This window comes from Haplochromis burtoni, unplaced genomic scaffold (genome assembly GCF_018398535.1).
Source record: "Haplochromis burtoni strain Fernald_Lab_line unplaced genomic scaffold, NCSU_Asbu1 Contig_90, whole genome shotgun sequence".
NCBI lineage: Eukaryota > Metazoa > Chordata > Actinopteri > Cichliformes > Cichlidae > Haplochromis > Haplochromis burtoni.
In genome coordinates this window covers 1,639,711-1,665,071 of record NW_024582451.1, presented here as the reverse complement: position 1 = coordinate 1,665,071, position 25,361 = coordinate 1,639,711, and the positions used below count along the sequence as shown (strand labels likewise).

General features: G+C 40.8%; 1 protein-coding gene across 6 annotated transcripts in view; it reads right to left on the bottom strand.

Moving 5' to 3' along the window:
- LOC102292681 (RNA-binding motif, single-stranded-interacting protein 3) overlaps positions 1 to 25,361 on the bottom strand; it is a 284,741-nt gene that overhangs the window by 105,408 nt on the left and 153,972 nt on the right. For all 6 annotated transcript variants that reach the window (XM_042222666.1, XM_042222667.1, XM_005927656.3 and 3 more), the window contains one exon: positions 21,462 to 21,553. In XM_042222666.1, the coding sequence (XP_042078600.1) occupies positions 21,462 to 21,553 (92 nt within the window). The remainder of the gene's footprint in view (positions 1 to 21,461; positions 21,554 to 25,361) is intronic.

The window sequence follows — 25,361 nt, the reverse complement described above, 5'->3', positions numbered from 1 at the left end:
TGAGTGACATGTTTGAATATTACTCAGTTTGCGTTGGCAAGCGCAAACTATGTGTACGGCTACTGTATGTCACATGAGCTGGAAGGCCATGTTGATTTAGGAGTGTTTGTGTTTAAGTGTGTGTTGCAGAGGAGGCGGCATGCTATCGTCAGCAGAACAGGGCTCAGTGTTTGTCCCTGCAATGTGTTTAATGGGGCCTCCACACATAGCGCCTCCCTGGTGAGAATGATGCTAATTACTGCATACAGCACCTTGCCACACTGTCCTGCTGCCCGCCCCGCCCTCATCTCTACACACACCTATACATGTGTAGACACACACACATTCACATACAAAGCGATGCACACAAAGCATAAGGAAGACTGCAAAGATCCACCCGAGTAAGCAGGCTACATGCAAATGCAACCACAAGCAAATAAGCTCAGAGTCAACTGGGAATGGACGTGCATTCATAAACACACATGTGGGCTAGACACAAAACACACACAAAAAAATAAATGGGCACAATAGTCTGGACATTTGTGCCATCAGCGCACTCTTGCTTGACCATTTCACTTCTTTTTGTTCCTCTTTAAACCTTAAATCATTTCAGAAAGATGTTTTTTTTCTTGACTTTTCTAACCCCGCCTCCAAAATTTGAACTCTTACCCTAATGTACCCGTGCTTCACCCCTGAAACTAACTCTGACCTATCAAATAAACATCACCATACCACCCTGACCCCTGACGTGACTCCCAGGATTCCTGGATTATCCGAGTTCACAAGCCAAGCCTGCACATTGATCCGGCTGCAGTTTTGTTAGCTTGGCCATGAAGTTGAACCAAACAACCATTAAAATCTTCTTATTCAAATGGATGCAGTCTATGTGGGCTTCTATGGATATCCTTGTGTATATGAGTATACTGTGTGAGCAGCTGTGTGTGTGTGTATGTGTGCATGCATATCATACGCTCATCTGAATGTTTTGAAGTGTGTGGGTCAGGGAAAGTGCTGCACGCGTGCACACGCAGACACACACACTAATAAGATTCAGAAAATGGTGCAGGCCTTTAAGTGAGGGTATGGGTGAGTGTGTGCTGTCTACGGCTGCAATCAATTACTAAGCATTGGGGCTGCATGTTCTAATCAGAGGCATAAATGTCAGCTCCTTTCCCCCGCACACGCCTCCATTTGCATCCATTAATGCAGAGGGAGAAAGAAAGAGCGTGAGAGGAAGTGAAAGCGAGCGAGTGAGAGGCTGTCTTATTTTTCATATGGAGGAGGTGAGAGCAAGCAAGATGGTGAAAACCATGGCAAAAAGAAAGAAAAAAGACAAGAGCCAAGCAGCACAAGCAGTGAGTCAGGTAAAATTTAAGTACATTATATATCCAAAAGTATGTTAATTCCCCCTGACACATAAGAAATGAGTTCATCTGTTTGCTGAAGAAGATCTTGACTCATCTTTACACAGTGATGACCTCAGCCCCAGCAGAAACACTTTAAATGAACTACAACGGCGAATGCAAACCAGCGGCCAGAATCTCAAAATAAGATCATGAGCAGTGCTTACTGGAATGTCTAAAAATCACGCCACAGTTAGGTTTTGCTAAATCCTTATTGCTTGCAAATTACAAATAGATTTGAGAGCCCATGTTCATGCACAAGTATTCCATTTGTTTTGAGAAGAATTGATGTCATTATACACCCGGTTTGTTCAAAACTGGGTGAAATGGGGCAGAGGCTTTGATGCCCAATGGCTGAAATCGAGCTAAATTTCAGATATTTCAGGAAAGTCAGAAACTCAGATTGTAAAGAAAAGATGGATGAAGCTAGCAAGTTCTTATTTTGAAGCTTTAACTCTAGTTCTGGTAACACTCATAAGCTAATGTATCTCGGTGAGGGTTAAATAATGAACCAAGACACAAGGGGTTGCCACAGCAGGTAGCTCCCCATGTTTTAATTTGGCAGTTTTACATGGGATGCCCATCCTGGTGCAACCCAGATGGGATTTGTGTTTTCAGCTGCAATCAAACCAGTGCAAACAACACAGAGTGATTAAGAAAAAGACTAATAAAATACTAAAATTTCATCAAAACTGAACAATATACTTCTGCAGGCTGAACCTCAAAGCAGGCCTTTGGATAAATCTATTAAAAATGGCGTAAAAAGGGTGTGCTGGTTTAGCTCAGTGGTTGATCACATGCCACAAGGCCAAATGCAGCGGCCCTTTGCCGTTTGTCTTCAGTGGCCAAGATAATTTTCCTTTTTTGTACCAGGTTGTAAACATGCTTTTAATGTCCTTTAGTTGGGCATTTTAACATGGGAGTGTACTCGCTTTTGTAGTCAACCTCAAGTGGCCATTAGGCACTTCCACCGTGGCTTTTTAGCCCTGGAGGTTGCCATTCACAGATGCAGTATATGCTGCCAACAATGAGGGCTGTTATAGCAGCAGATATACAAGGTGGCATATGGGTGTCCTATCCTGTATTTTTTGTTTGTAATTTCTATGAACTTCACCTTGATAGTAAAGTGCTCATACAGTAGGTACTTACAATACATGTTATATAAATACTCCTTTTACATCACAACGCCTATAATGGGATGATGAATGCGAGAGCAATTAGAACAGAAAAGCCAAAACCAACAATAAAAAACCTGGAAAAGAGAATTTTAAATGGAGGTAAAGCCTGACAGCATTACCTTTGAGCCGTTATTATAACCTCTCTCCTTTCTGGGCAGTGTAAGTAGAGGGAAGAAGTATCCAGGCCAATACTCAGACAGAATGCCGATGGAGCTGCAGCTGTGATAGCAATTAGACTTTTATGCATTTAACATACCTTTGTAGGGAGCAGAGAAAAGGGGGGAGAGAAGGAAACGGAGAAAAGAAACAGGGTGAATAGTAGCCAGAGGAGCAACAGAATTGTATCGCTTCCTTTCTTCCTTCCTCTCTGTCTCCCTAAACAGCAAAACAGTGAAAGTCATTCCCCTGCTGCTGTACAGCGTCTCAAAAGGTTCCAAAGTGATTAAAAGTGTGACGGCAAAAACTGGTTTACATCCGCATAGCAGTAAACAGCTAGCTCTCCCTTGAGCTGGCTACCTCTTTGGCTCTTCCTCTGCTTACAGTAAGAGGAAAGGCTCTAGTTCACATAACTCACAGTTCAGATCCTCGCCGACCTTTTGAAGACAAATCGACCCTTCACTTGATCTTAATTGATGTTGCATCGGTGAGCACTGATTCTTGGATTATTCCGTCAAATACTGTCAGCAACACATTTAGTTGGTTCCCAGACTAGAGGCTGAGAAAACAGCGGTAATACATTATGAATAAATGGATATATGCACACAGCAGAAAACTTGCAAATTCTTTCACTATTAAAAATCTAACTTTAACTACTTGATAAACAATGAGCTCAGAAAAACTACTTTAAACTCTGTAACATAATAGCTGTACAGAGCAGTTTTCATTCTTCGTCTTGTAGAATCCGTGGCTAATAAAAATCATTAACCAATACGCGATAAAGTTGTTAATACATGTTTCAATTAAACCCAGGAATGCTAATGTTAAACACATCATTCCTCAGACGATGCACATGTTGATATTCAAGGCCACACAAAAGCTCTGTTTTGATTGACACCCTAATTCACATGTGCCGCCTTGTTTGCATCATGCTTGATGGAAGGGCCATATGTTTTATGAGATGAGGTTATTCATAGGTTGCTGTGTTAACCAGGAACACTGTTGAACTTGTCACTTCCTCTTGAGCTGACAGGCTTTATTAGAGAAGGGGAAGGACGCTCCTGTTTATTCATCCTCGGTCTGCGGCATGCAGCATGTGTCAAACTAGATCCACCATGCATAAGCTTGTTACATTTGTTCGACTGGTGCTGTATTGCTACAATGGCTTTAGTCAGTCAGTTGTGATGGAATCAGATTTGTTCCTGAGAATAAGTGTGTGGGAGAACAGGGACACATGCCACAATATTGTGAGGAGGCAGATTGCCAGCACTGTGAAAAAAGGGTGATTGCTCACTTATGGATACTTGCTGTGGTATCACAACAATAAGCCTTTTTACGGATGTCTGACTGTCACCCACAAATAAGCATATGGCTGGAATTAGAAAAAAAAAATCAGCTTGTTTCTCTCCGTGCACACACACAGACACACACGGAGAAACACTTTAGAAACACCATTCTGTTTGGCTGTTGTTTTTGTTGGTTTACGACCTAACCCCCCCCCCCCCCTTTTACTGCTGAATTAACCGCAGAGGGGTGGGTGGCTGGGGCCATAGTGCCAGGGCTACGCTGGGCCAGAACAAAAAAAAGCCACAACACAAACTAACTCTTGGCAGAGGATGGAGAGGCAGTATTTTTCTAAAAACTGATTACCTTCGCTCTCCCCTGTGCTCCCTCTCACTTTCTCCCCCCCCCCTGTCTGACACAAGCTGTTCCCTTGGCAGCTGTTTCGACAATGCAGATCCCCAAACGCGGGGGGTAGGCTGGAGTCTATGCATGCGTGTATGCGCCCACACTGTGGGGATGGGTGGGTCACTAATTCAGGAACCCTCCACATGCAAATCAGTATGGAAACATGCCAGGCTTTTTCTCACTCAGACCCCGGGACGCTCAGGCCGAGCATGATGAGCACTCGACAGAAAACCCTGCTCTTTTTCAGAGGATCTGTCCTTCGTCATGTTTTTCCAGGTGTATGCTCTCCCAGTGAGCTGCGTTCACCCCACTAGTTACAGCAGAGTTTCCTACCATAATAGGGGTTATTCTCAAGACAAATTATACATAATCTTATTTTATAATCAATATATTGTGTTGAGAAACGCTATTAAAAGCAAAAGTACCTTTACCTAGGGTGTCATGGCAAGCCTCATTAGAGGATAAATGATACTTGTCTACATAAAACATAAGTCAAGTGTGGCAAGGGAGCCTGTGGGCAGGAAACAAACACATAATCCCTACTCTGTAATTGGGCAAATGAAAGATGTTGCCATTGGACAATGACACTGAAGCAGATGGCAAGAGAAAGGCGATGTAAACCTCCCAATACCCCTAGCTTGGCTTTCTCTTCTTTACAGGATTGCTCAAAAAAGGGAGAGAGAGAGACAGGCAGCATTTCAGCAACCCAGCAGATTGTCTGTCTCTTACATAAACACACACACCACCAAACGTGACTCTCTTGTCTCCCATCAAAGCACCTTTTCCCTCCAGGACCCCCCACTGAGCGCGCTCGGTAAGAGCCTGCCTTTGAGCCCCTAATGCACAGAAAATGAGATTAGGGTCGTCGATGTAAGCCTTGAATTACTCACGTTATGACTTGATTGGCCAATAATTTGATTGGAGTCAAATCTCTACTTCCCCTACTTCTTCAGATCCCATCTTCCCTGTCCCTCCTCTTCTCCCTCTTCTCCTCCTTTTCGCTGTCCCCCGCTTGCTTGAGGCAACGAGAAGCCGTCTTGCTGCCAGCTTTTAAACCAGTGAATGACCGAAACCATAAGGGTCACAAAGACTTTTTAAACTCCTTCACAAACAAATCAAAATATCATTATATTCTCTTATGTGCACAAGAATTAATGCGTTTTGTGTTACTCACACTCAGTACCTTTACTCAATAGTTCTAACAATTTTAGCAAGACATAGAAACCTATTGCCAAGTCATGTTTTCTGAGTGTAATCTTTGAAACTACACTTGTCAATGCTGTGGCCAAGCAATCCCATGATACCTACAAAAGTCTCGAGCCATCCTTCATTTCTTCATAATTTGCCAGGAAAATAGGAAACAGGTGCAGTGATTTACAAGTGCAAACATGCATGGAAATATACTATATAAGGGAAAGAAGTTTGTACAATTCTAATGAGACTGAAAGTGAATGTATGATATGACCACCATCCTGAATGCTCTTATTCAAGCTTTCCTTCTAATTTCCTTAAGTAGTCTTCAGGAACAGATTTCCAGGATTCTTGAAGGACAGTCAAAGCTCTTCTTTGAATACTGGCTAATTTTTTTTTCTTTTCTCAGTCATGATGGCCCCAAGCTCTGGGGAGGCCAGTCAATGAGTGATAGTGTTGTACTGTGTGTTTTTTTCTATCCAGAAATGCTTTTTCTGCATCAGCAGTGTGTTTGGGATCATTTTCATGCTGAAAAATGAAGCTGTTGCTGATCAAATGCTTTCCTGATTGCACAGTATGCTGGATTAAAACCTCACGCTACTTTTCCGTGTTCATAATTTCATCGATTTTGACAAGATCTCCAAAGCCACAGAGCGTCCACTGTGCGTTACAAATGGCCGTAGACATCCCTATTGTACCTCTCTCCTGACCTCCTCTGAACATATTGAGGCTGAATTGAACATAAAATGAGGTTTTATATATGTGGTGAATACAAATTCTCAATAATGATGATCACTGATAATGTTTTTTCTGGGGAACCTAAAAAAAAACAAAACCCCAAAACAGCTAATACAAGCACATCAAACAATAATGACAAAAGCAAAAACAAGACAATCTTGAGCTCTCTGATCTATATGTGTGGTACCACACATTGATTAACTCAATCAAACTGTAGCAGGTAATTTACATTTTTATTAAAGGTTTATAGTCATTCATTAACAACAGGGAGTGGGTGGTATACTGGTGGGAATGCTGCTATCAACATATTGTAAATAAAATTCAGAGTGTATACCCTCAGATCTCCTACTGGATAAGCAATAAAAACCAAATAATACAAAACTTGAATGTAGAAACTTGTATGTTTTTTTCACATTTCATTCTTTTCTTGAAAATGTGCAGAGTGGAAATGCGCTGTATTATTGTATTTTACTGGCTGAAGGTGAAAAGGCACTTCTTTTATTGTGTGAAACAGCATTTCTTAAGCAATGTGCATCTTTCAATAAATGAACAAAACAGTGACTCTTCAGATAAAATGACCCAGTCCAGAAAAATGACTGTGAATTCAAGTCTCCAGCAAATACTTGCTTTAAATCAAAGGGTAATAACTCAAGATACAGAAAACAGTAATGTGATCTAAACAACAGCATCTGTATATGGTAGCTAAGTCTCACAGCTTGGGCTCAGTGAGACTGATCATTATTTGACACGGCAGCATCATTTGACTGGCAGTGCCTCCTTACTAGCTAGCTTGTCAAGGTTGCCTCTTCTTTGTCCTGACAGGTATGAGCTGTACGTACCCTGCTAATAAGGGAATACTGACTGTGTGTGTGGTTGAGTGGATGCTGAAGTGCAGACAAAAAACAGTGCTGCAAAAACATGTGGTACACAAAGCTCTGATTTGGACTAGCAGAGGCTTAGAAGGCCATCGAGATTTCTGTTTACAGATCCAATAAAGAATTTGTATAAAACATCAGAAGAAGATGTAAACTTCACAGTCAAAAAAGATCCCACGCATGAGGGGCAAAAGGGAAGGAAAGGAGGCATTAGAAGATCAACTGATGTGCAAACAGCCTGGGGTATATATTTAAGGGGTCTCCAGTCTGATTTCTTTGCATGGAGGAAAACGAGTTGATTCTGTTTGACTGGTAACTTCAAAATGAATCTGTAAAGAGTGTGTACTGCTCTGAAAATTAGCCTGGGAGACATCTTGTATCTATGTCACATACCACATGAAGGATGTGGATGGATGCTCCCTCCACTGAGCACATGGTTTAATCACATCCCCGGTTTTCCTCCCTTTTCTAGCTCATCTACCATTCTCAGTTTTAACTTTCTTCAGCTGTCATACTGGAGGAAATATTTGGAGGGAGGCAGCCATCTGCTATGAATCATACCATACTCTGAATCAAATGTAACAACACAGACTTGCAGCCATGTAAACACAGGCGAACGCACATGATGGCAGGAGACAAATCGCAGCTGCTGGTAGAAACAAAGATATCCCTGAGAGTTAAATGTTTTTGACGCATGTGAAAATCTATACCATCCACAAAGGCTAAAACGCATGCAAATGGGAAAAAAATCAAATATTTTGACATTCAGCACGCCAAAGACGGGACGATGACATGCAATAAAAAAAAGATCACCCGTGGCAGGAAGGAAAACCTTCAAGGAACTGCTGAGACATCTCTGAGAGCACTTTGAGACGATTTCAAGAAAGAGAGGTCGCCAGCTCGATCGTGCCATTTGATAACATGGGAACGACAGAAACGATAATGCAAAGATAAAACCGGCGATGGAGGCAAGATAAGTCTCAAACAACACAGCGGCACCACCAAGATGGGATCAAGAATATGGAGATAACACACACACGCACGCACACACAAAACCCAATGCATCACAAACAAAGCACGACAAACCAGCACTCATGCCAAACATCAAGCATAGTGTAAGTGAAGGAGACAGAACAGCTGCTTTTATGGGTGGAGCGGAGGAACGAGAAACAGTGACAGACATAACAAAGACAAATGGAGAGAACAGGAGAGAGAGAAACCGACAACACAACAACACAAAGTCTGCACGCAGTCGCACAACACCCATCGCAATGCATGCAGGCAAAATATTGCCACCGTGCGTAAACAAAAGGGCAGTGGAGAATAGGGCTGGGCCATATCATACCGTTCACGGTAATACCGGTATAATGTTGAGCAACGATAAGAAAATGAAATATCGCGATAGAATATGGGTGAAACGCGCATGCGCAGTGCCTTTGTTTTCATACGCACATGGTGGAAAAAGCATGGCGGCGAGAATGAGAAGGGCGAAAGCGGATCGTTGAATGAAACAGATGAACCAGAATTAGTTTGTAAAAATGCTGCAACTTCAGTGGTTTGGAACTGGTTTAGCTTTCGTCTATCAGATACACAACAAAGCACTATTTTTGGTAGCGCATGCTAGTGACGGCCGTATTTTGGAAAATACGGCACGCTTAAAATCAATCCTTTGATTTTTCTGAAAATTGACAGTGCTCCTTATAATCCCGTGTGCCTTATGTATGAATTCTGGTTGTGTTTATGACCTCGAAATGATTTTATATGGTACACGGCGCTTGAAAATCTGTCAAATGTTTTAGTACGACTTTGCTAAGCTACGAAGCCGCACCGCTTGATGGATCTTTGCGGCTATCATGGGCAGGAGCCTCGCGGAGTGATACGTACTGTGCTTCAACATAATGTTACCGTATTGTGTGTGTATAACCTCTTTTTAAGTTTTGTGGCTATTCTACATGGTTACGCTGAGGATATGTCGGCCAATTTCCACTGGAAATGCCTTTTGGTTAAACTGTCAGCGAGGAATTTGCATTTGCACTGTTAAATTTTTATGTAACTTTAATGCACATAAAAACAGCTGCTTGTTTAAGTGAAAATACATTGATTTTTTTTTCTACTAATAAAGTTGTGGAGTTGTAAAGTATTTTGTCTAGTGTCAATTATATCGTCAGTTATATCGTTATCGCACATTTTCAAATGTATATCGTGATAAATATTTTGGTCATATCGCCCATAAGGAATAACCTTAGTAATAAAACTATTAGTAAATCATTTGAAACAGGCTGGGAAAAAATGTGTGTGACTTTCTTTTGCCTGCTAGAGATCCTTGGAGTGGATTTTAGGAATGTGCTGATGTTTTGTTTTCGAGGTGAGACATTGAAGGAGAGGTAATGATCTGAAATCACCTCAGAGAGGGTTAAGACACCCGTGTGCCATACATCTACCTGTCCCATCTCAATTTCTGTCTCTGAAGTGCTGACCATCTCTTATTTCATCCAGACCCTGGAGAAAACTGCAGGTAAAAGATCATTTGCTCCACCCGTCCTTAAGCTGTATTTCTCTTCTTTCTTCCTGTTCCAGTGTGTGTACATACACGATATGTCTGTACTAGTCCTGAGGTCTTAAGGGCAAGTCCCCTGTTGAGCTTCATTTTTTTTTCTAAAGATGCTTTACTTTTCAGTCGATCAAGAAAGAGCAAAGATAAAAGATATGAAAAATAACCAAAAATAAAAGCACAATCACACGTGTTTCATATATTGATGCGAAACGGCATTACCGCCGCAACTTGCAAGGAAACGTTCACACAAGAGGACTCATGGGAGCCGAGCCAGTGAGATGAAAAGGACGGAGGAAACAAAAAAGGATTCCTCGCTCTGGTTTTTCCTTTTCCTCATTAGGCAGAATGAGCGACTGTGTTGGTGTCAGAGAGCTGGTTCATCAACTGCAGCCCTGATCTGCCCTGATCTGCCCTGGCTGGACTCACGGCTCCCCTTCTACTACAGACCTCTCACATATGATTGAAGCCGCTGGAAATGGAAACAGTCAGTGTAATTTAACATCGCATACCCGTAGAATTCATTAAAGAGGGACATAGAGAGGGAAGCAGTGAGCAAGACGAGGCGCTATGGAAGGATAAAGGAAGGATAAAAGAGATGAGTCTTAATAAAGAAAGTGGAGGATGATGGTTTGAGGACAGCTGGTTAAAGAAAAGAAAGAGGCGTGTCTGATGTTATTCTTTTTAAACTGAAAAGAGGCAGTGAGGGAAATAAAGCTAAGCTATCGCATCCATCTGTAAAAACTAAACTGATCACCTAATCATTGCTGGGAAGCCTATAGATGAGAGGCCGTGAAAATATTAGCGCTGTCCATTTTTCTTTTGCAAATGTACTATATACAACATCCCGCACCTCCAAGTATGTGTCATTGGTCTCTCTGTAATTGAACCCCAGTTTTTCCTGGCAGTTCTGTTTCAGAGTTAACAACGATGGAGTCTCTAATCTGACTGACTGTGTTTCAGCCCCCAAACCTGCTATTAAATATGACTTATGCAAAGTGACGCTCGGTGCGACTGGAATGCGAACTCACACAAGCGTGCAACTGGATATAAGCAGTTCAAGTTGGCATACGGACTTCTGCAGCTGCAGTGGTCATTAATCAAATGCCATTTTCTGGTAAATTAAAGATGAATTTAAGGTGCTGTGTTTTCATATAGTCACTCTTTATGTTTGACTAAGTAGCAAAGATCTATTTAATTTAGTATATTCTTCTGGTATTTTTGAGTTTTTACTTCTAAGTTTTTTTTCCATTGTTTTTGCTTCATAGTTTGAACCCCCCCCCCAAAATGCAATGTACTGTTTCAACACCATGTTTGTTAGTCTGCATCGTGTACTAAATATTCGCCAGTAATGCAGATCTTGCAGATTTACATTAGCATGGTGAACACATGAATAAACAAATCGTTAAAAAAAGCCCCAGTGTTTGCTCGTAGCTGTACAGCAGGAAATTGTGCAAATGATGCAGAAGCCTACTTATTGTCTTTTCTGTGTGAATTTACTGAATGATCTTGGAGGGAGGGTAAAATATGAAATTCTGCTGGAGGTATGCATACTATGTGACTCGATCAATGCACACTCAAGAGTACAGTGCATTCTGTGGAATTACACACATACCTTACTTTTTACACGTTCTCTGTGTGAACAATCATTGTACTTCATCATTTAGAGTTTTGTGCTTAGAAAAAACCCCACCGTGCAATAGTAAAACCTGAAGCTTAGTGGTTTTAGTGCACTGTAATGTATTATTTCGAACAATACTTCCCGTGAAAAATCCTGTGAAGTGCGCTTTTTGTAGCATATCATATACAGTTGTGCAGAGGTATCAAAGATTTCCAAAACACAAAATCTTAAGAAAAGCAGCGGTAGCATTGGATGTAGGAACAGAGGGACTGTAGAGGTAGTGGTATATAGGGAGGACTCGGGGTTGCTGGCATTGAGGAATCTAATCCTCGAGTTAATTGGTATGACTGATGAAGACAAATTGAAATAGGTCAGCTGAATCAGGGGAGAGACGAAGGGTGGAAGAGAGGCCAGAGTGTCTACATTTACATACACAAAATGCACTCTTTGCCTTTTGTGTATGTACACAGTTATTGGCACTCAGTATCACCCTAATATTACCATTTACACACAGGCTTGTTTGACCTGAGTGATGGAAGCTTCACTCTTTAGTTCCTTTGTAACCAAGTATTAGTGTTTAACAGAGCATCTTCTAGAAAATCAAACTTTTCTTTTATACGCAGTACAGCAGATGTACAATGAGCGTCTAGTGTGAAATAACCACAGTGAACATATTCTTTAAATGATCAGCATCAAATTGGAAATATTGTTAGGTGCATATTGTTATCGTAGTCAAATATGAGTGTGCATGTAAGCTTTGTGGGAAGAAGCACACTGTTAAAAAGTAGAGTGAGCAGATTGTGAAGCATGTTTAGAAGTTATTTAGTTAAATCCCACTTAAGCCCATAGCTGTGGGAAATTAGTTAAAGAATGCACCAAACATTCTTGGTGAAAGCTTTGCTTGAAACTCAAGCTGCACCATTGATTTTCCAATATTCACCACTATTCGCAGGTTATCTTCTCAGGGCCAGCTGCGTAAATGAATGCAAAGCGTTTCACCTGGTCTATGTGTCAGTGTTGAGCGTGGAAGCCCAGTCCTTTGAACGTCGTCTCTGCGGGCCCGCTAATTGAGCCAGATCAATTCACAGAGACACCGAGCAGGTTGGCACAGTTGCCACATCAAAGAGATTCTAATAACTGCACACTGTGGCCATTACCAGACCTGAAAAAGCCATATTTATGTTTGCTTCAAAGGAAGCATGGCAGCATTGAGCGTACTGAGAATGCAAGCCTTTACTATTCTTTATTAAGGCTACAATTTAGACACAAGGCCATTTTGGAGCAATTTGGGAACAGAACAAGCTGCTATTTATACACACATAAATACAACCACTGCAAATTGTACTTTAATTAGACCCACTTTTGTAGTGAGAGTGGAAACCAATAAAAAAAAAATAACCCAATGACAGACTGATATTCTTAAGAAAAAATGGCAGTAATTCCCAAATGATTCCTCAGTATCTGTGCCATCTTTCATGTAGCAGCAGGCATATACTGTACTACTCTAGTACTGCTGGAATGTTGGTGTTTTTCCCTTAGTGTACACCAGTTCCAAACTTGCAAATCCAGCAGGTATTTTTGAGTATTGTGTGTATGAATGTAGGGCAAACTAAACTAGTGAAACAACATGCTTCAATAAGCTACCAATACATTACGATGCAAAAATTATGAAGTAATTGTGTTTTATATAAATTAAAGCAAGTCTTTTTGTGCAGTAACAGTTGATTTGTACATTATTTGTATTCCGATAATCAAACCCAACCGAATTGCAGCAGAGACTCCATCCAAAGACTGCAGGCAACCAGAATCAGGGGTTTTACCGCAGGCTATCAGGCCAACAAAGACTCTCACACTGAGACATGAGCAAATCTTGTGAGCCCTGAAGATCTCAGTCTTGCCATTTTGGCACAGGAAGGGCATCAGCATGTATAAGAACCGGTGTCAGCTTCAGGTGAGTAGAGATGAGTCAATGCGAGTATACGAGTATGTGTTCGTAGTACTGCTCGATCTCTGCAGTAGGCGTATACAGCTTTAGTAAGCCCCGAGGGGAACACATGTATCAGTCACCACCTACTCCGCTTAAACCAAGGCTTTGTTACGCAGTGCTCAAGTGAGTTTCTAACATTATTCATGCTTTCATTTACACAGCTGGCTGCTAGTTTCGGCAACATATAAAAGTGGAGTAGGTGGGAGAGGACTCGGCATCGCTTTCTCCCGCACCTCTCTGCCTGGTTAAATGACAAGTTTGTAACTTTGTTCATTTGCACTCGTCTAAATCCGGCTGTATGGAGGCGACATTATGAGAGACAGCGATCTCATTCTCACCATCCAGCACTTTCTGCAGTTTCTCCCGCTTTTTTTTGTCTCTCTCTTAATTCCATTATTTTGATAATCTTTCCTACCTTTTAAAGTTGTGGGTTTTTTTTCTTTTTACTTGAGCTCTTATTGATTTCTACTTAGTCTCTATTTCTCATTTTCTCTCATGCTCGCAGCTCGGCACGTCTCCGCACTGCTCTGCAAAATAATTTACCGCATGCAGCGCTCCCGTGGATGATTGAAGCGTAATTAGACGGCAGAGACAGTGGAAGCCAACAGAGGTGCTTCGGAGCCAGTGCTTGTCAGATGGTCCGTCTCACTCTCACTGGCTTTGCCCTTCAAAAGTATCACTTCTGCAGGAAAAACGAGAGGGGGGTGGTGTGCTGAGCCACAGTGGTGCTAACTACAGCTTATAAAAAAGTTGTACATTAGCAAATCCAGCTCTTTCTTTTTAGGAGTTATATTATCTCCCTACACTGCATATTTCAACAGGTGTCAACATATTTCTTCATTCACGTCATTCTAGTGTAGGCCAATTACAAAAATGAAAAAAAGAGTCAAAATCATCATGGAAAAAGATTATTTAAATTGTCAGGCATTTTCAGTAAATCAGCAGAAACGCAGCACAACTTTAGAGAACTTAATTATTTTAAAGTGGACATATGCAAATTTCAGCACTATATTTTTTATTTGGGACAAGTACCCCTGCATGATTCATAACTCGTTTTTTCTTCCAATCTCAAGCTTTCAGCTTTTCAGCTGGGCCTGTGCTAGAAACATATTAGCTCTGACCACTTTAAGGCCATTCCTAAAAGCAAAATTCCTTCAGATTGGATGATATTATATATACATGCCAAGGGGCAGCACCTCATCTACTACTCTCTCCTTAGTATCATACAATGAGTAACAATGAGTAAGTGTACTTGTGAGGTATATATGTCAAACCAAGGGTAAAATGAATACCATCAGGACTAGAGATGCACCAATTGACCAGCGAGGAACAGGAATCGTCCCATTTCCTGTTTTCGGCATGGACCGGTGACCGACTCGTCAACACTATGTATGCCCAATTATGAGCCAGTGGCTTAAATGCATGCACAACACATACACAGCACAGACAAACTGACATGCATAGACTAACAGATACATGCTAACATGTTGTAGTGTGGAGGCTCTTCGCTGTGAGCGATGCAAAATTCCCAAAAGCAAAACACGGCTGGGAATAACCATGAAAGTGTAACAACAAAACTAATCGAACACTTAAATCACCTTCACCTGGTTGGACACAGACATTAAAGAAACTTTAAAGTGGCTAAAGTTATCCAGAGCTCAGCCACAAGTCAGCAGCCTCGGTATGAGCAAAGGATCAAAGCAGTTATCTAGTGAAGTTATAAGCACACTGGAAAGTATCTGACATTTGTTTTGTGACATAAAATTTTTTGCTCCTACTTTTGTTAGATAAGCTAAAAAAGGTCAAGTAAAGGTGGATGTACAGCAATTCATTTACTGTTAATTATTTGTACCTCTTTGTATTAGCAGAGGACTTTATTTTCACCTTGGAAATTTAACTTCCTTTATTATGACAATAATAAAATAAGTTTGCATAGAAGAAAATGTGTTTTTGTTTGCACACCCCATCCTCTATAGCTCTTAGAAAGTAAACTGGAATCATCAAAAATCGGCATCAGGAGGTCACACAGAAAAAAAACAAACTGGAAATTGGAATCGGCCATGAAAATTGCAATCAGTGCATCTATAATCAAGAGTCTACTAAAATGTTATTCTGCTGTTGCCAAAAAACATCCTTTTATTGTTGGTTATTTCTGTGCTGGGTGTATTAAATGCCTAATACAATTCAAGTATGCTGTTTTGTGCACATTTTTATACACATATGTTGACTAGACTACTGGTGTAGTTTGACCTTGTGGGTGTGTTGTGCTTTATAAATGAGAAGGAAAAAAAAGGTAGAAACTGAGTATTCAAGGTGAAGTAAAGCCTCAGTTCTTGTCTCACAAGGATTGTTTTTATACACTGTATGTTTTTAATATGGACATCTGGCAATTCAAATTCAACATGCACTGGGATTAAGGTTAAGGTAAGCATGGCAACAGTAAGGTGGGCCAACATAATGTTGAAGTGGTCATATTATACTTTCAGGGAGATGAGAATTAGTGAGGAAAGAAAGGGACATTTGCAGGAAAATCAGTCTAAACCTACAGGTTATGGCGATGTCCAAACTATACTTATGTGCTGACAAGAATCCTTTACATCCATAAAATTTGAGCACAACACTATGTAAGAAAACGAGGTGCTGTGAGGGACTATAATCATAAGGATGTCTCAGTTGATGGCAGCTTCCGGGGGAAAATGCTGATCACCACACTGACACCATATGTTTTGTGAACAAATGCTGAGGTGGATGTCAGAGGGGAAATGGCAGTGCATTCAAGGTGGAGAACAGCGAGGTGAATGATGCTGCTGAGTGAGCACCTGTATCCCCAAAGTCTTTGCAATTATCCTTCGGTACACACAATGCACTGCATTCCAGCTGCATTTTCTCCCGATTTAACCGATGCTGGCTAGGCCTGCTAGGCTAGCTGTTGTCAGTAACCAACTGTGAGAGCGCAGTCAAGTCCCTTTGATTATCATACAGAGGTCACCCTGTGTTGAGCTGAACGGTGGTGTCCTGGGTGCCAGTGGAGCTGAGACATCAGAGAAGTCACCTTTAAAGGATAATAAGAAAGTCTGCTGACTGACTGCAGACCACCCATAGGGGGATCCGTGCATTTCACATGACTATAAATGTGATATTGACAGAAAACTTTCCCCGGGAGAGAGAAAGAAAAAGACAGTGGAGGAGACAGAGCAAGCGAAAGGCAGTGAAAGCGAGAATGCATGAGAGGGAGAGAGGGAACGAGCAGGAGGACTGAACACTCCGGTTCGTTTCACACCGTTAAACCATCTGAAGCATTCGCCAGTGACTACTGGTTGAAGGGCCGGTGTGTGCACTGCGTTATCATAAACATTTGGGATTCACTTCATGGAGGCACTTTAATGATGCTTTTAGCATAATTTCCCCTCCGTAATGTGAAGGGCAAGTAGCGCCTTTCTGTCTGCCTGCAGCTTCTGCGAACCTTATAAATATCGGCTATTTAAACAAGGGTAAGGATGGAGATGCTATTCACAAAGTCTTCATCCCCACTATTTAAATTCTCTAATATGAACACCATTGTTTAGTTTTGACACTTTTGACACTATGTATACTATTCTCACATAATGCATGTATATTTATTTGTATCAGACAATGTCTAGCAAGATCCAAAGTTCATATAACAATTAGCTATAGAAAGCTGGGTGAACCTGGTTAGCCTCCATAGGGTGTCAGAGTTGTTTTTTTCTAATTCTAGGTTGTCCACGCCGAGAGGAACGAGTCAAAAAAAAAAAAAAGAGAGAAGAAAATACAAAAAGGACAGCTTTGTTTTCATCCGGGCTGTTATCAGCAGAAGCCGACTGGAGCGAGAATAGGGAGGGATGATTTCCATAAAGACTGGCTGTTGTCTGAAAGCAAGCAGCTGTCAGGCGGAATTACCTCTCCGACACAGACACCACAATCGAGGGTGCCCTTCCCATAATTCAGTCTGATTGGCTCAAGGGGAAAATGGCAGCCTGTGGAGAGTGAGGCGAGCGGCTGGTTGACAGGTTTGCATCTGCGAAGCTAGACGCGGCGTTTACCTGTTATCATTCTGTCTGCTCGATGTGTCGGTTTTCTCAGTTTGGAAAGCTACCTGAACAAAGTGGCACGGAGAATAGAGTCTATGGTGCCAGGAGGCAAGTGCGTGCCTACAAACCGTATTACACACATGCACAAAACACGAACACACTTACCCTAGTGAATCCTATTAAGGTCTCCTGTTACACTATGTTAAGATTTACCAGATTTTCCCACCTTAATTTATATAAAGTCATACACGCGCCTGTTAATGACAATGTAAAAAGTACATTTTATGTACACATCACACTAATCTATACAATTTTTTTAAAGCAGCATAAAAGCGCCTCTTATTTAAAAACATGTTATTTATATAAGCACTCATCTGTGCCTACCTCTACTGATAAATAAGAAAACTAATACATTTTGGTTAATACTTATTCATCCCTTTCACCTTTTTGCTAAGAGTTCTAGTACCATGAAAAAGACTTGAGCCAAGCTACATTGTTTTAGATTTTGCTCAGTATTTCTCCAGCCTTTCTGAAGTTCTTTTAAAGCTTTTCTTTGAACATTAGCAGGTTTTTTACTCATATACATATATGTATATATATATATGTTCGTTAAGCAACTTAAACCCGACTCATTCGAGATTACAAAAGGCACTTAAATCAAAGGATGAGACAGTTTTATAACAGAAAATTTAGCAAAGAACCAATTTAAAAATTGTATATGTAGGAACTTTGTTGCTAGTAGTCTGTCACACAAAAAACCCAATTTCCTCTCAATTATGCCAGAAATGCCAATGATAACACAAACTGACAGACATAAAATAGTATTTTTGAAACAAGATTTACAAAGATATCTAAGCTGAAAATTTGGTGTTTTGTGGCATTGTGTGCAGTGTGTCCTTAAGAAATTTGAGAAATCGGACAAATGAAGAACAAAGGAAGAGTCTATTGTGCCAGGAGGTAGGTGCAGATGAAAAGGATCTGACAGTCATGTTCTTAAGAAATGGGATAAAATTCAACAAACCCACGACACACCTGCTGTACTTATGGATGTGAAGATCTTTATTCAAAGAGCATAGCTAGAACAGAGACGCTTGACTAGTTAGAAAGCAAAATGCTAAAGTGCCTGTTCCAGATTTAGAAATACACCCCACGTTTTTTTCATTTCATGTCTTAGATGAAGCCAGTCGGTCGTTTTCACAACTCTTTATACTAAAGTGAGCTTATCCCCCGTCATTCAACTCTTTGTACGCAAAGACAAGGTGATAAGGTTAATAAGGTATAACGTGTGTTTTACAAAATGTAATTTTCCATTTTAGATGAAATGACAGGCATCCTAGTTTAAATTAAAAATTAGTTACAGTTATATAAAAAATGTTACAAAATGATGCAAAAAATGTGTAATTCAGGGAATGTAGTGCAGACAAACATGCACATAATAATACACTGTCACATTCAAATACACACACACACACGCACTCCACACCTATGTTAAGTGCTCTTATCTGTGACTTGTGTAGAGGTGAGTGACAGGAAGGGATGCACGGGGGGAAGTGTCCTTTAGGTGTCTTAATTATGGCTCCTCTCCTCCCTCTCGCTGTCACCATCCCCAGGGGAGGGCAAAACAAAAGGAAGGTAACGTTTCATCTCTACTGCCTTGGTATTTCAAATTCCAAGGGGAGTAAGAGGAGAGAGACAGCGGGCTGCTTCACTGGCGGAAGAAGAGGAAATCAAGTGATCCTTTGCCTTTCTCTCCATTTCTTGCCTGGTTTGCAGCTGTGTTTAAAATAAGGCACCTTAATAAAAGTGTTTTAATGGCATCAAGGCAGGAAAAAAGGTGCAACTTGATTACTGTGACAGTTTTATTTAATGAGCTCAAAGCCTCTGGCTCCGACTTGCGATTCGTTTATTACTTTGTTGTGGAGTGACAAAATGGAGCAGAGGGAGCGAGAGAACGAGGCTGGATGTTCTTATTGTGGAAGCCGTCCACGGCGTTAGCAGTAGTCTTTCTGATTTGCACCCTCCTCGGTGCTCACCTGTATTTTCATCCGTTCCCGCTGCGGGAATGCTACTCGGCATGACAGAACGAGCGGGAGGAGGGTGGGGTGTGAGAGACACCTTGACAGGTAGGCAGACACAAAGATAACACGCTGTTAATTATTGATGGAGGAAAAACTGCTCATTGGATGTCTCGCAGGGCAACACTTGGTGGATGTGAATACAAATGTGTGTGTGTGTCTGTATATTTGTGTGTGCAGGAGAACCAAAAAAACAAAACAAAACCCAAAACAATGCTGAGAGAAAACGGCACGAAGCAAAAGAAATGGTGAGGGGCTAGGCTGGAAGTGTTGGGTGAGGAGTCGATAGAGTGATGGCAGTGCTACCTGGTAAAGACACATTAGCGAGATACAGAGGGAGTCTATAAAAGCAAACTACTACTTAATGTCCCTCACAAGTGTGATAAAAGCATAGAGCTGCAGCAGAGAACGCTGGTCTTACCATTTGTGCGAATAGAACAAGGGAGCACTCAAAAAAATCAGCTATTATACACAAATGCTAATAGAAAATGATTTTGAGAATGTGTTTGCGGCAAGATTTCTATAAAGGTCAGCTCTTTTGTTTTGGGACACGAGCCCCCTCTCATGAAAATATTGACTGAGAGAAGGGGAGCAATGCAAAGAGTGGTCTTAAAATGTGATGGACAAAGAGCATGGTTTCTTATCAGTATTCAGAGAGCTTGCCCTCTTATAAATATTGGAAGAAGGACACTGGTGGGGAAAGGAAACGGGCAAATGGCGCATTTGAGAAATGGCACACCTGAGCACCACACGGAATATCATCTCCTCCTGTCAGATCTCATCCCATTTGATCAAAATAATTGCCACCTTCATCGTTACCATCAATTCTGTCATCTTCACCGGAGCCATTGCCGCTCCCCATCTCATCAGGTCTTCTTCGGTTTCGAGGGTGGGAGGGGGGGATTTTTGGATTGGATCAAATGCACGCCATCTCGTCTCAAGAAAAATCACTCAAGGTGCACCCTCAAATAGTCATCAGCATATTTATTGTTTCAGTGCTACTGACATTTTCTTCACCTATTAAGGTATTCTGACATTAACAAATGTTTGACGGGTACAAGAATAGCCTGGTTAAGTCAGGCAGGCTTGTCTGTCATAGATGTCCAGAGAGAGGGCCCTGCTGTGCCTTCTAATATGGTGACTCTCAGAGCAGTCAACAGGGAAATGAAGAAAATTAGAGAACAAAAATGGGAAAAGAACAGTATAATCACTGCCTGAGGGTTGCCAAACACCAAACAATATCTCTGAAATGCATTTCCCGGTAAAACGGCTCTTCTGTCAGACAGCCAAATGCCCAACAATAAATATGCAACCACAGTGTTGACATAAAATACAAGATTGTATAGGAAATTGGTGAATAAGATCATACCCTGGCAGTGTGCAGTTTCCTCTAAGCTACACCTCTCCACATATGCCTATCAACCTGTCTCCATTGTACAACTCACTAGGGCCCTTTTTGTACTACTCAAACAGCTTGTCTCATCTGCTTCCACTTTAGCAGGCTAATAACACTCGACAACGTAGCACAAGCGACTAGTCAAACCTCAGTTAGAGAGGGGCCAGCTCACTAACTGGAAACCACAAGTGCCATGGAGCACTGTAATCCAGCACATACTGTATGCATACTGTCAAACACAACACAAAAAGCCCACATAACCACAGGAAAGAAGTGATCCACAATTTCACGTATCTTGTGCTAGACTCCAGTTTCAGCATCAGTAAGATAACAGAGACATACATGCACCAGTGTCACTTCCCAAGTTGTTGTCTAATGGCACTCAAATGCAGTTTGAGGCCCACATTTAGGAGTCTCTCTTCAAGATAAAAAGTCCTTCATGGCAAACTTGTTAAGTTTGTTAAATGTGCAATACTAAACACCTGGCAGGAGCTGAATGAGCAAAAACGAAAAATTGCTAAAGATAATGCACGAGGAAGTGAGGACGCCAACTTGTTTTTAGACACTCCTTACCTTGGCCATTTGGGCCTGCACCCCAGTGGCTTTGAGAGATGACACAGCCTTCTGTGCTGCAGCTGGGCTGTCGAAGTCCACAAAGCCATATCCTGGAGACAGAAAGGAGGAGAAGGGGAGAAGGAGAGGAAGAAAAAAAAGACATTAGTTAAGAAAAAAATTAAGGCAGATGACTAACAAGGAGAATGACAGGCACTTGGTAATTGTAGCAGTAATAGGTTGGTAACATGACTACAGAGGCTGCCAGTTCTCATATCTAGTGAGCACTACATTGTTTGATAATTAGCGACACTGACGTTCATAGGGGGATGCTATGCATCTTAATTAGTAGCATGGATGAGCGATTTAGTAATAACAAAACCCGGCACCCTGCCCACCTCCACCTCCGCACATACGTAGTCTGATACACTGCATGCATGCGCAAACGCGCAGATATACACACTCGAATAAGACAACCGGTATCGTAAGAATAAGGGAGCATCACTGTTTGTCAGTTTGTTGTTTAATGATAACCCCTATGCATTCATTTCATTAAGTAGGTTAATTAAAGTAATGGTTATTTATGAAAGGCTTGTGATTTAAAATCAATGATTAAAGGATATTACACACACTATACACTCACATACACTCAATTAATTCTTCAAAACGTCACGTTTCACTTGTTCAGCCTTTTGATTTCTGGAGGCTGTGAAGCTGGCTGGCCCACATCGTGTTCCTCAACACCCGGCATATTAACACAACCCCATTTCACAGCCTCCATAATCCTCTCCCCGGTAACAAATCTCTCAAAGGTTGACAGCATACCAAAGCTGCTGCCATTTCTCCTTCTCTTTCTTCAACTCCATCTCTCTCACAGAGACATAAAGACACACTATTTCTTACAATTTAGCTTTTCTGTTCATCTTCTTACGCTTTTCCTCCGTCCTTTTCTTTCCCTAACACACTTTCTGTCTCTCGCTTTCTCTCTCTCTCTCTCGCATATTTTTCTGACATTAACAGCCACAAGGCCCCATCTGGAAATTCATCAGCGGCGGAAAGCGGGGGGAATGAAATCTGTGGCTGTGATTTATGAGTTATTGTGATCTCGACGTTCTCCGGTATGTATCGGCGACGGGGGTCACGTCTGTGTTAATTAAAATTTGGTGGCGGATTAAAAGCAGTCAATGGTGCCCTCTGATCCACTGTTTCAGAAGGAAAGTGTAATTAGAAAAGGATAATGGCTGCGAGATGGTGGGGCTGCGGAGGGGTTTGGGGGTGGGGACTTGGCATTGCGGTTACCCCATCAACTTACCATCAATCATACAATCATACATGTTCTTTACTCCAACGCCTTATTTTCTCGCCCGTGTGTGCCCGTGTGCGGCTTTATGCGAGCATCTCACTTTCCCGATTATTTGAGGTGCGCGTCTGCTGCGGTAGCGATGACTGGGGGTAAGGGGGTTGGGGTCACTTTCCTGTCGGGCGGCGGCGAATGAGTGTGGAGTAATGTGAAAATCATAACTAGAGGTGGAAGAGAAATCGAGCGCGAGGACTGATTAATGGCCAGCTGTTAGAGCGAGGCTGCGTTTAATTGTGGAAATATGAAGAGCCGGAATGAGAAGTCTACAGGCGATATTAAGAGAAACCAGTCATTTTCTTAAAAATAAATGCAATCAAGGACTATTTTTCCAAGTAGCCGCAGTGCACTCACCCATTGTTATATTAGCAAACGTATAATTTTGAAATTTTAATCCGTATTTAAAGAGAGCCCGGCTGAGCTTTAAAAATATATTTAATTGATGGTTTTGGCTTAACCAATTACAAAAAGACATAAAAAATAAAAATCTTTCCTTCCTGTCTTCAGTGATATTTACCCATGCAGATATTTGTATTGACCTGATTAAGAGACAACTATCTGACCTCCCAGTTCCACTGGATTCCCGTGATTATTTGCTGTTGTGAAACAGACATTAATGTGTATTTTCAGACACAGCATACAAAATCAGTGTGCCTTCATATATCTCCACAGTGTACAACACAGGTCTATAAACCTTTACTATATATTATATAGGTATAAAAACACAATTTTCTCCAAATATCTTCTTCTTGGGTGCTGCACAAAAAGCAGACCCATAATCACAACAATCCAAACAGACTGCTGTGTATGCTTTGTGGATTTATTATTATGTATTACATTTCAGAAAGGCAAACTGAATTTTCTTTAGACTCTTTCACTCCATACTGACAAACATCAAACAGCGTAGCCTTCTTATTGCACGCACCTCGTGGAGACAACTTGAAAAGAATTCCCATCAAGTGAATTTCTGATGCTGAGTGACATCTGTGTCTCTCATGGAAGCACCTACACTGGTTATGAGAGTAAACTCATTATTTATTAAGAGTATTCCCTTGAACATATCACACCCGTGTTCCTCTGTAACTGTCTGAAAAGGCCTTTGAAATGTTTAAATGCTATTTTCATTACTGTGAGTGCCAAAAATAAAATTTCATTTGGCATCTCTGGTCATTTGGGTAAACAGACCCTTTAAATGTTTGCAGATTCTACAAACTAACACTTTTAAAAATGTATTACGAGCACATTTAGAGAACTACATATTATGTTATCGAGGTCCTCAGGGCGATGGCTTATTTTCTTTAACAATCAGAAACCAGAATATTTAAATCGTGGATACTTTGAACCCCCAATTACAAATTTAATATTTACCCGACTACCACCTGGAGTGCACTTATCAAACTTGGATGAGGATTTCAGAGATTGCTGACCTACATTCAAATCTCTCTAAACTGAGAGAGAAGCGGAAGAAAGGTGGAGGCAAGTGAAAAGGTGTGTACAGAAGAAAGGCAGACTGAGGAAGGGGGTGATTTCAGGTCAGTCAAATACACTCAAAAAGCCTGAATTGACACTCAGTAAAAGATCCAGTTTGCTCTTCCAATGTGAAGTTACTGCAGCTGATATTCGTATAATGATTCTGTAATGTGGAATGTTTGAACTGTAGCCACAGGGTAAAAAGAGTTAAAGGCTTGTTTTGTTGAAAAGGAAAATAATAATTGAGAGATACAGAGACATTTTAAGACTATTTGTGCTTTTATCGGGCTGAATGGTTATAGAGGTTATAGAAAGCCTGAGTCTTTCAGTTTTTGTATAGATATATGAACTCTTTTGTTGGAGTTTTAAAAGTCTAGAGTTAAGCAATAAGTCATAAAGAAACATTTTATACATTATATTTCTACTATGAATTTAGATTCATGATTTATCTGTTACTACATATGCTTTCTTATATACTTGTGTAAGGAAATATTCAATGAATTCCTCATTAGATATAATATATTTTGAACTGAAAAGAACATAAAATTGTTTGGGATATAAACATATAATTTAGTGCCTCATACTGTACCTTATTAGGCTAAATGGAAGTAGCATTGAAAATTAATAGTAGTATGTAGATTACTTTTTTGTTAAGCTAACACTGGTGATTAAAAACACGTCAGCAATCCATCTGTTATGTTTGGTTCCCCTCTCAGAACTGAATACTCGTTACCTAGTTTGCTAAGATTTGCAATAATCCCTCGGAAAAAGGAAAAAACAACAACTTTTGGTAACATACATAATTACCCCAAGTGATACGACTTCATCAAAAAACAATGTAATTTTATTTTAAAGTAATTATGATTATGCTGTGTGGATTATACACAGTAACAGGTTATTGCTTTTCTTAAAGCCACACCGACACTGCAATTTGATTTGAGAAAAAAGAAGATACTGGTTCCAATATAGTGGAGTAAAAGGTAAATAAATCTAATCATATAGACAAATATAACACAACAATGCACATTAAATATAAGTATCAGCTTTATTTAATACTATTAGACATGAAAGCAGTTCTCTTCCTGTAATTTCAA